The 11,164-nt window shown below is 54.7% G+C and overlaps 1 protein-coding gene across 2 annotated transcripts; it reads left to right on the forward strand.

Moving 5' to 3' along the window:
• Positions 1–4,510: 4,510 nt before the first annotated feature.
• On the forward strand, positions 4,511–10,566 carry EGR3 (early growth response 3). 2 transcript variants are annotated; one of them, XM_075910844.1, is made up of 2 exons: positions 4,511–5,451; positions 7,079–10,566. In XM_075910844.1, exons 1-2 carry the CDS (start codon positions 5,298–5,300, stop codon positions 8,083–8,085), a joined length of 1,161 nt encoding a protein of 386 aa, XP_075766959.1. In that variant the 5' UTR covers positions 4,511–5,297; the 3' UTR covers positions 8,086–10,566. The 2 variants fall into 2 exon arrangements, with proteins under 2 accessions (XP_075766959.1, XP_075766960.1); XM_075910845.1 differs by lacking the exon at positions 4,511–5,451 and adding an exon at positions 6,441–6,580.
• Positions 10,567–11,164: the final 598 nt, after the last annotated feature.

Below are 11,164 nucleotides of genomic sequence, written 5' to 3' on the forward strand. Positions count from 1 at the left end.
TCAGCAAATGAATGCGAAGCTGAAAAAAATATTTTTCATTTTCCCCCCTTTGCTGCTCCCCATACAACTGCAGCATTGGGACAGCCCTACAATGTATAATGGACTAGGAGTGGAGGAACAGCTGACAGACAAACCAGGTGGTATTTAAAAACAGTTCAGGAGTTTGGGGGTTGCATGTAGGGTTTTTTCCTCTTTTATTTAAACCTGGGCCTTCTCTGCCCAGAAAATTGCACCACTTTAAGTTATTCATTTAAGCCAATGTAAACTCCCACGTGGAGTTTCTGATTTCAGCTTCAAAATATCTTCTTACAAGTTATCTTCAACCAAAATAAGCGTGTCCACACGGGGATTTACACCAGTCATTTTAAATACACAGCTTAGGTTAAACTGCTGCAAGTTTCTTGTGTAAACAAGCCCTAATGACTCAGTAGGCTTTGAACAATGAAAACGCAGGCTTTATCAATCCAAAAAGAGTTTCCATATGTTCAGATTATTAGCGGGAAATATTTTTTTCTCTCTCAAGAACTCGGTGGTGGAGAACTCCAAGGCAAGGGGTGTAACTCGCACTGTGAAATGAGTTCACACAGTAGCTGATCCATTGCCCCATCACCCACTGAAGACTCATTGTCTCCCCGGCAGGTAACTACATTGGTTGGTACCATGTGGGAACCAAGCCAAAACTGGGGCTGGGCTGCCTGGCATTCAGGTGGATGCAGGGCTGGAACCTGCCTTTCACCATCTCGTAGGGTGAGGACCGCTGGGCCAGTGCCTGCTTGCTCCTGCACAGTAATTAGGAATGAAAGTCTCATCTGTGTCTGCCAATAAAATAAAGCAAACACTCAGCCCTCTACTATAAAATCCGGAGACGCTTTTTATTGATATTTGTTATGATTCTGCCTTTGGCAGTGGAGGAGGGGAGACAATACAGGCACTGGAATCAAAGGGAAAGTCTTGCTCTGTACACCTCTTCCCACCTGTGTGCTTGCTAAGCAGGTCCCCCAGGGCTGGGAAGTAGGGGCGGGGGAGCAGGCCCTGTTTGTATCTAATGTAGAACATACCTGGTGCATTCCAGACACCCCTTCCCTGTCCCCTGCTACATCCATCAGAAGACTCCGTAGGAACCAAAGTCATAAAATGCTGAGTCTGGAGGGGGTCACATTTTTTAGCAGACGTGAACGTAACCCACAGGCCAGTGTGTTATGTCAGCTCCCTCCAGGCACAGCGGTAGAGACTCCAAGATCCCTCCAAGATCCACACCGCTAGCGAGTCCCTACAAAGGTTTGACTCTCATGTTTGTAGTGCTGTACATAAGGGCTTTCCAGCCACAACAGGGCCAAGGGATACATCTGGAGCAATACATCTCGGCTTGACAAAGCCCTGGCTGGATTGATTTAGCTGGGATTGGTCCTGCCTTGGGCAGGGGGCTGGATTTGATGACCTCCAGCTCTATGATCTGGAACAACTCCAGATTTACCCCAGCGTCACTATCAGTCGACTCTGGTTTAAAGTCCTTCTTCCGAGGAGGTTATAATCTAAATGGGACCGCTGAGATGCGCGGTATCATAATTCGGATAAAGGAAACAGCAAACTGCCTGGCCCTCTGCTCCATAGGGGCCACAGGATCAGGCCACGGTCCCTGCAGGGAACGAAGCTGGAGGAGAATGGGATCTGCTCCCAGGACAGAGGGAAGCGAGGGTGTTTGGTGCCATTACTGGATCCTAGTGGTAACCCCCCCAGCTACCTGCCTGCTGGCACCTGGCATGGCCTTCTACACTTTGGGGTGCTCAGTGAGACGACTCAGAAAAACTTTCCACCCCAGCTAGATCAACCGAGCCCCCCTGGTGCACGTGTGAAAAATCAGGAGGGGAAGGGAGAGGGACAGGCGCTGGGGTCATCAAGCAAAGCCCCCCCCCACTGGGGCTGTCCCTGTAAAATGGGGACATCTGGTCCCCCGCCTGCAGGTGGGTCTTTGGGGGGGAGAAAGGCCTGAAACGCCCCAACCCCTGTGCGCTGAGCGAGGGCCCTGCAGATGCCAGCAGCCCCGCTGGCTCGACCCCCCCTCCCCTGCCTGGCGCTGGGTGGGCCGGGCTGGGCTGGCTGCGGTCCGGGCGGTGCACACGGGCCCTGCAGGGGGCAGCGATCCAGCCTGCCCCCCCCCCTCCGGGCGGCTCCTTTAAAGGCTGCCAGTTCCGCTCGCTCGCTCTCCCCTTGCAGCGGGAGCCAGGGAACCGGAACCCCGGCTGCCATAGAAGGAGCTGGGGGTGGGGCCGGATCTGAGCCTTGTATGGAGCTTCCCCCGGGCTGCCTGCCCGGCCCGGCCTCCCCCCTCCCCGCCTGGCTGCAGCGGGGCCGCTGGCTGAGCTGGATCCGGGGTGGGGGGGGTCCCAGGGCAGGCCCCTAAGGGGACCCCTCCCCACGGCCAGCTGGGGTCTCCTGCCCCCTCCGATGCCAGCAGCAAATGGGGAGCCCCCTGCGATGCAGGCGGGGGTCCCTCTCCCAGGGCAAACCCCTCCTGCGGGTAGGACCCCGCCGAGCTCCCGCGCACGCCTGGGAGGGGGGGGGCAGAGTGAAGCTCCCCCCCAAAGGCAAGGCTGCACCCTCTTCCACTAGCAAACATCGCAAGGGCCTTGCCCGGGTGCGCTCCCCAAGAGCCGTGTCCCCTTAGCCCCGGCCGCCTCTTCTGCGCTGGGTGTGTCCAGCCGGCAGCAAAGCGAGGTCTTGCTCCAGGCGTCGTGGAAATGCAAAGCAGTAACAATGAGGCGTCTGCTGGGAACAGATTTGCTGCCCCGTGGAACAGTTGTGGGGTCACCCTGAGGCACCTCCCCCCTCACTGAAACAGCCCGTGAGACAAGCTACCCCCCAGGTGTGACATGGAGTATCCCCCCACACACGCACGTGAAAATAATGGTGCATGTACACCCCCACCCTCTCCCCCAAGCGTTCCAAGCTACATTGCATTCTCTATACACACACACCCAAAAAAAACCCCTTTTTGGGAAGATACAGGCCCGCCCCAGGAGTGCAATTCAGGGCTTCCACAAAAAAAATCAGGTATCTAAAGAGGCGCAATCAGCCCCCTCCCGCGCGCGCACACACACACCCCTTCCCTCCAGATTCCCCCCTTCAATGCAAAAATCGTGGCAGCCTCAGCTTCCAGATTCCAGCCTCCTGGATTTCACTCGCATTGCAAAGCTGGCCCTGCAGGAATTGGGTAAGCGGAGCGGTTGCAACATCGAATTTTTCCATAGGCTTGCTGTATAACTCGGAGGGGTTTATGTAAAGATAGCATCAGCTGGCACACTTAGCACGAAACCACCTAATTACCGACGCCTGGGAAGTGCCAAACTTTAAAGGGGGAGGGGAGGCTACAAAATCACAGGCGATCAACGGGTGTAACCAGCTTTCCGTGTTGCAAAGCGCTCCTCTGCATAATAGCACGCAGGGCTGTGCAAGGGCTCCTGGATGCAAATGAATGGTCTTCTGCTCCCGGTGATGAGCGTGAAAACACATTGCAAGTGGGCCCAGACTTCTGCGCGTTCAGCCCCTTTAAGCCAGATGTCTCAAACGGTGCGCTCCCCCCAAACAGTTCGCTGCCTGGCACTGCGCGCTAGCACCTCCGTAGCTCCCCTTTCCCGGGTCCCTTGGAAATTAGATGATTTTCCTGGGGCCAGTTTTGCTTTCCACGTTGCGTGTGCGCAAAGACCAACATGAAGCCTCTAGTTCAAGGGTGGGGAATCTAAGGCCCGGGGGCCGGATGCGGCCCCTGGCTTGCCTGGATCCGCCCTAAAGGCTTAGGGGCCCTCCAGCATTGGGGAGCCCGAATTGACGCTCTAGCCCCACTGCAGGGCTGGATCACACAAAATCTACTAGTCTGCCCCCCCCCCTTCCCCACCATCCCCCCTCCCCCCACAAGATCTGTGGGAGGGGACTGTGAGGAGTGTCTTTCTGCTTCTCAGACAGGGGCCCCATCACTTAAGGGGGGGTTGTTTGTTTTTGTTTTCTCACCTGTGTGGACGCCCGGATCGATTTTCTGTGGGTCACTAGCCCTCGACCCAAAAAAGGTTCCCCACCCCTGCAATAGTTCCTCCATCCTGGTTCGGACCACCCCCTCCACACCTGCCTATCTTAAGGTGGGGGATGCATGGAGGTAACATGGAACTGTGAATACTAAGTAATATGGGAATATGTCCCCAAACCACAGTGTAACTTTGCATACAAGCGTTTGTTTGTGCGGGGAGGGTTCAAGCTATGCACTGGCCTTAGATCCTATTTAGCTTTCCAGATGTGCCTCGACCCCTTACGGTGTTACAGCCCAGATGTGCAGCTAGTACGCGACAATCCGCGCCACCTGCGTTTAAAACACGTTTTGCTTTGAAATATACACTCCCGTGGCATCATTGCACGAACCTGGCTCATTTCTTTGGCCCTCACCTTTGGGCAGGGGGCGCCAACCGGGGCTGGGCTCGGGTCAGTGTGGGGGGGAGGGGGGAGCTAGCTTGCTTTTCGCCTTGCCAAAGTAATTGCGAAGTCGCCTCAAAGTCAGGAAGGGCGCGCTGTGTCTTTTGAAAAGGTCCCCAGGGGCTGCCGGGTGGAAGAGGGTGCCACACACCAGCCATCGCTGTCGGATCTGTCCCCGGGTGAGGCAGGGCAGCCTGCAGCACAGACGGGCTTTCATGGGGTCTGGGGGCAGAGAAAGAGCCTTTTTCGCGCACCCGGGCGCTTTCAAAATCGTGCGCTGGGTCCGTGGCTTTGCCTCGCAGGCGCAGCGCCGCATTGGCTGAGGGCTCTGCTTCCTGCTTTCTAGTTTTCCATTGTGAGGAGCTTCCATTGTGACGTCTCGCCCTCGGCTGGGCTTTGTCTGTCCATATATGGGCAGCTACGTCACGGAGCTTTCCAGTGCCTCACATAAATAGGCTGTGGAGTTCCCTGGCTGAACATTTGGGCAGCAGTGAGGGAACCTGCTCGCAGGCGAGGGGGACAGAGGCAGAGCGAGAGAGGAAAGGAGGGGGGGAGGGATCAAACACCCCCCCACTACCAGCTTCTACAACCATCGGCAAGACAGACCGCCCCTCCCCTTGGAGGAAACACCACCAAGGACCCGCTGAGGATTGTAACCCCCTCCCTTGGCCCCCTCCTCCGCAAAACCGCCCCCCTCAACTCCCCCGCCTCCCCCCTCCCCCACCCCAACTTTTCTCTTGCATGATTCCCCTTGCACGGATTTGCCACTCGGATCGGATGCCGTTTCCCGGGGAGCTGCGCTCGGAGCCACGTTGAACCGGCCTCGCCTCCCCAGTGCTATGACCGGCAAACTGGTGGAGAAGCTGCCGGGGACCATGAACACTTTGATGAACCCGTTGCCTGACAATCTGTACCCCGAGGAGATCCCCAACTCTCTGAACCTCTTCTCCGGCAGCAGCGAGTCGGTGGCTCATTACAACCAGATGGCTGCAGGTGAGGGAAAGGGAGGCAGGGGGAGGATGGGAGGGGAGGGGGAGGACGCGTGCTGTGTGTGTGTGGGGAGGGGGGTGATGGAGAAGGGAAAGGAGCCGGTGGGGCTGGAAATCTTTCTCCCACCCACCCCCTCCCCACCCAGCCCCTTCTCTCTGCGCGTCTCTATGCCAGCGCTGTCTCCGCAGCGGCGGGGCTTTTCCCTCAGCTGCTCGGGGCTCTGGTGGGGTGTGGAAGCCGCCAGGCAGAGAGGTGGAAGGTACGCTGCCGGGGCCAGATCTCTGGGGGTCCGGGAGGGGCGTGCGGGAGGGTGCAGGTTCGAAGCCCCCCACCCAGGAGCTGGTCAAATCCATGGATGCTCGCTTCCCTCGGAGAGGGCTTGTGTGTTTATTACATGTGCGTGTGCTCCTGCAATGTGGCTCTGCGTGTGCTCTCGGCGTCTCTCCCTCCGTGTCTGTGTCTGGAGCTAGAGACCTGCTGTGTCTATTCCGGGGGGCGGGGGGCCGTTCAATCCGGGGTGCGCTGCGTTGAGCTCGGGGAGAAAGGATCCGGCGCAGACTTTTTGGATTCGGATTGGGGCCAGAAGCGTATAGGGCGTGGGGGGGGGGGTGAACTCTGCTCTCCACGAGGGGGATGCAGCAGGAGTGATGGGGATGGTGCTTTGGGGGCAGGAGGAGAAGGGGGAAACCCGGGGGGAGACAGGTGAGGCAGAGAAGCGATGGCTCCGCTCTCCCCCCCCCCCCCAGTCCCTCTCCCGGGCCAGGAGTACTTGGGTGCCGCTGAAGTTGCCCCGGCTGCTGCTGCTCTGGTTTCTTCTGACTCCAATTCTTGGGGGAGGGGGTCCGATCCGCTTTGCCCCCGCCGCCGCCTTTGCATCCCTCCGGCCCCGGATCCGAAGCGCGGCGGCTCTCGCGTGGTGCCTGTTCAAGCCGGTGCCGGGCTGCCCTCTCTAAAACTCCCTTGTATCTCTCCTACCTGGGCTGGACGCAGAACACACGGCGAGTTTGTAAAGCGCCTGGTGGCACTGGCCGGATACGGGTCCTTGGAGTCCCCTGCTGGGGTGGCAAAGCCCCTGGACACCAGTAGAGAGACCAGGTCGCTCTTGGCAGCCTCAGCCTACCTGTAACTTCAGGTACCTGCTTCCTCCTGCCCCACCTTGCAGGGCTGCTCCCTGGGCCGTAGCCGACAACACGCCGCGGGTCTCCAGTCCGCGCGCGTGGGGCTGTCGCACCTTAGGCTGTCTGTCTTCGTGGAGCTGTCTCGTGCGTGGCTGTGTGGCCGTGTCCCCGCGATCGGGGTGTGTGAGTCCCCCTGGGGAGGGGCTGGTGTGTGAACACAGGGGGTGCGCGCGCGTGTGTGTCCAGGCCTGACCGAAAGTCCCCATGGGTGGATGTGTGTGCGCCATGCACGGCTAAGCTGCTGTTCCGTTTTCCTGCTTCTTCCCGGCGGTTTGGGGATGGAGCCGCAGTCCTAGGGGAAGGCCCTTCGCCTGGGAACTTCTCGCCCCTCCCCAGACCCCGGTTTCCCTACGGCCCTGTCCGAACTAGCCCCCCTCCCCCTCCCCATGGTTGCCTGCTCCCCTCTCGGACGCGCCTTGGTTACTCACCCCGCTTCTCTTTCCTTCCGGCAGATAATGTTATGGATATTGGATTAGCGAACGAAAAGACCAGCCAGGAGCTGTCGTCCTATTCGGGCAGTTTCCAGCCCGCCCCTGGCAACAAGACTGTGACCTACCTGGGGAAATTCGCCTTCGATTCCCCGTCCAACTGGTGTCAGGATAACATCATCAGCCTCATGAGCGCGGGGATCCTGGGGGTGCCGCCTTCCTCCAGCGCCATCACCAGCACCCAGAACTCCGCCGCCAGCATGGTGCAGAACCAGGGCGAGGTGGACCAGATGTACCCCGCGCTGCCCCCGTATTCCACCTGCAGTGACCTCTACTCGGAGCCAGTCTCCTTCCACGACCCGCAAGGCAACCCCGGCCTCACCTATTCCCCCCAGGATTACCAAACCGCCAAGCCCGGCTTGGACAGTAACCTCTTCCCCATGATCCCAGACTATAACCTCTACCACCACCCCAACGACATGGGCGCCCTTCCGGAGCACAAACCCTTCCAAAGCCTGGATCCCATCCGAGTCAACCCTCCCCCCATCACCCCGCTGGAGACCATCAAAGCCTTCAAGGACAAACAGATCCACCCCAGCTTCGGCAGCCTCCAGCAGCCGCCCCTCACCCTCAAGCCCATCCGGCCCCGCAAGTACCCCAACCGGCCCAGCAAAACCCCGCTCCACGAGCGCCCCCACGCCTGCCCGGCCGAGGGCTGCGACCGGCGCTTCTCCAGGTCGGACGAACTCACCCGGCACCTGCGGATCCACACGGGCCACAAGCCCTTCCAGTGCCGCATCTGCATGCGGAGCTTCAGCCGCAGCGACCACCTCACCACCCACATCCGCACCCACACGGGCGAGAAGCCCTTCGCCTGCGAGTTCTGCGGGCGCAAGTTTGCGCGCAGCGACGAGCGCAAGCGGCACGCCAAGATCCACCTGAAGCAGAAGGAGAAGAAGGCCGAGAAGGGCTCCTCCGCCTCCTCCTCGCCGCCCGTGTCCTTGGCCCCGGTGGTCACCACCTGCGCGTGAAGCCCCCCGCCCCGACCCCCGGCCCTAGTGCCTCCCAATGGCTGCCTTTAGCAAACGCGCACCGACGGGGACCCCTCGCCAAGAGACAGTGCGTGCGCCTCCCCTCCTGTCCCCGCTTCACCGCGGTGGGGACTTCGCTTTCCATCGGATCGTCTTGATCCGAATCGGCTGCGGGAAAGGGGGGACCCGACCCCACCCCGGAGCTGGGGGGGCCGGGCGAGGGGTTGCAGGGCTGTGGAAAGGCATGCGGTGCCAGCGAGGGTGGTGGTGACGGCTGCGGGGGAAGCGCCCCCCTCTCCAAATACGCGCACCCCATTCCTCCCCCCCCCTCCCCGCTGCTCATTGGAGGTGGTGGAGGGGCACCAAAGCGCAGTGCTTGCTGCCCGTTGAGACTGTGCATCCCTGTGTGTGTCTGTGACTCCGAGTTGAACTGGGCTGCTTCGATCTCCAACCACCCCCAAAGGACTCTGGCGCATGGAGAGAACCCAGCCGCCTCCTGGACGCAGGCGGGGACCTTGGGTATCTTTGGCACGGGTGGCCTTCCATCTGATCTCAGTGTTTCTTACAGAAATGCCTAGGATGCTGCTGCTGCTTCTGGTCTCCCGGCCCCCCTCTTGGAGCCTCTGCCTTGATGGTTTTCCTGGTCTCTTCACTACTGGTCTTCGAGGCACTTTCTCTGATGTGCTGGAGAAGGGATATGGCTTTTGGGATCAGCTCTTGGCTGCTCCAGATTTATCTTCATGCGGTTTATTATTTAAACCGATTTCCTTTGCGGGTTCATCCCCTGTCTCCTTTCCTCCCACCTCTTCCACCCATGCGTCCTCCCTTCTGGAAGGAAGAAAGGAAGAAAGAAAGAGGCAACCCCCCACCCCTTAAATTTCACCATTTCACTCCACTTGGTGTTTTATTTCATGTCACATTTAGTAAGAAAAACCTTGGGAAGAGGGAGGAGAAACATCTTTTCCCCCTTCCATCTGGCTGAAAAGAGGTTGTTGCCATTTCTGTTCTTGTTACCATCTCGACAGCAGTTCTGAATTAAAATATAATAATAAAAATATATACAGTATGTATTTGTTAATGTCACTATTGGCTTTCTAGTACAGTACCGACCATATATAAAGGTATATCAGTATTTACAGCTTTAATGTTTAATTTTTGGAGAAGAGAAAATAACTGTGAGGAGTAAAATAGTCACTCCAAACTTTCCTCCAGAGGGAAGATGGGGGATTTGTATTCAACTAAAATCCTCTTTTATCACACCCAAATCCACCTCCCAGTTGTCCTCTGTAAGCAGCTCTGAATGTACGGGCTCAATTGAACCCTTAGAAAGAGGGAGCTAGTAGGGCTGCTTAGCAGCTTTCATCAAAGATCTGACTGAATGTACTGTTGTTACCTATTCAATCTTTTCCCCCTATGGCTAGTATACTGTTCGGGTGGGGGAGGGCAGGGGCAGTAATTAAGTTTACAGGATGTCTGATTTAAAGTCACTTTATGCATCTTTTCCCCCCTTTATTATATTTTGTTCAAAGCACCATTTTTCTGTGGTGGATTTAAAAGGACTAGCTATCTAGATCTTTCAAAAGAAACTAAAAGGGGCGTGGGTTGTGAATTTCCAGGTACTCCTAGCTTACTCTGGGTTGACAATATAATGTTGGAGGGGGGGGAAGGGTAAGGCTGATTTAACATATTTTCAGCAGAAGGGAAATTCTTTACAGAAATGCAGAAAACAGTATTTTGCTGAATACTTTTTATAATGTGAGATATTTTTATTTTATTTGGTCACTTAAAAACACAGGGAGGAGAAATCAGTTAACCCTCAATATTATTTTTTTTTCTTTCTCCTTCTGGTATGTGCATGTCACTGCATGCCTGCTCTGATTTTTTCTTCTTTTGTTTTAATAAAACTGTGCTCAGACATTTAAGCTAAACTAAGCAAAAATAATTATTTAAAAAATATTTGTTGCCAAAAGGTTGTGCTATTCAGGTTTGATGTCTGCATGTGATCTTTTTTTCTAATAAAAAAAACAAAAACAAAATCAAAACAAAAACCATACAAAATAAAGGAGAAGAGGAAAAAATGCAGTCTAATTTATGTGAACTGAAAGGAGCAAAAAAAAAAAAATCAGGTTTAACCATGCAAACCTAAGGGAATGATATTTTTGAAAGACTTTTGTATAAAGTTGAGTACTTAGAGAAAAAAAAAGACCTACCAGATGTAATATATTTTGTGGATGTTTTTATTTCTTGGATTTATAGTACCTTATACTAAGGTTAAAAAATATGCTTGATATTGTGAAAAGGTGATAATTTTCACACACATTTCATTTGCTCATTTGTCACGTTGTAATGCAAATATGATAGTTAATGCATACAGCATTTTTAAGGAAAAAATCAGAAATATTGAACTGATGTATTGTTGTACCATTTGCACTGTGAGCAAATGCTAATGCAGTAAATATATTGTGTTTGCTGACAATCAAATCCTGTAGTAAATATCTTTATTTTATCTTTCTCTAAAAATATATAATACATTCCTATTCTGAGAAAAGCTCTAATATGTAAATAACATGTTAAAATGGCTTGCTTGAAATGAGTAGGATGTGAGGCATTGTACATCTCTACAGATCTTTTCTGGAATTTGTTTGTAATCTTTTCTAGTCATTCTGGAATGATTTTTTTAAAATAACCTGGCCTTTTACCAATCCCATCTTCTTCCAATTCGGTTTACGGTGCTAAAATGGTCAGAACAGGAACAGCAAGGACTGGGCACATTAAGTCCTGTTGCTCCAGATAAAATCCCCCCCCCCCCCATGCCTCTTTCCCAATGTATCCTAGAATTTAGAAATGAAAGCTTTTAAGAATCGAAGGGCCCGATCCAAACCTCAGAAGCATTGCCCAGAAGTAGTCTTGGGCTCAAGCCCGTAATCCATTCTCATCATTTGGAGGGTGGGTTGTTCCCTATGGCATCTTCTTGAGGGCTCTGTCCAATCTGGAATCGATTGACGTTGTCACCCATTCTGCAAAAGCTCTTAATTGTAAGCTGCAAGGCTCTGACGTACTGCTGGATAGTGGAGGGGTG

The sequence above is a fragment of the Pelodiscus sinensis genome, chromosome 28, assembly GCF_049634645.1.
Source record: "Pelodiscus sinensis isolate JC-2024 chromosome 28, ASM4963464v1, whole genome shotgun sequence".
Classification (NCBI taxonomy): domain Eukaryota; kingdom Metazoa; phylum Chordata; order Testudines; family Trionychidae; genus Pelodiscus; species Pelodiscus sinensis.

What these genes read in the sequence shown, in the direction of transcription:
- EGR3 (XM_075910844.1), top strand. Translation starts at nt 5,298, where the DNA reads ATGACCGGCAAACTGGTGGAGAAGCTGCCGGGGACCATGAACACTTTG. An exon ending in TTACAACCAGATGGCTGCAG is followed by an intron (nt 5,452 to 7,078) that starts GTGAGGGAAAGG and finishes TCCTTCCGGCAG; the next exon opens with ATAATGTTATGGATATTGGA.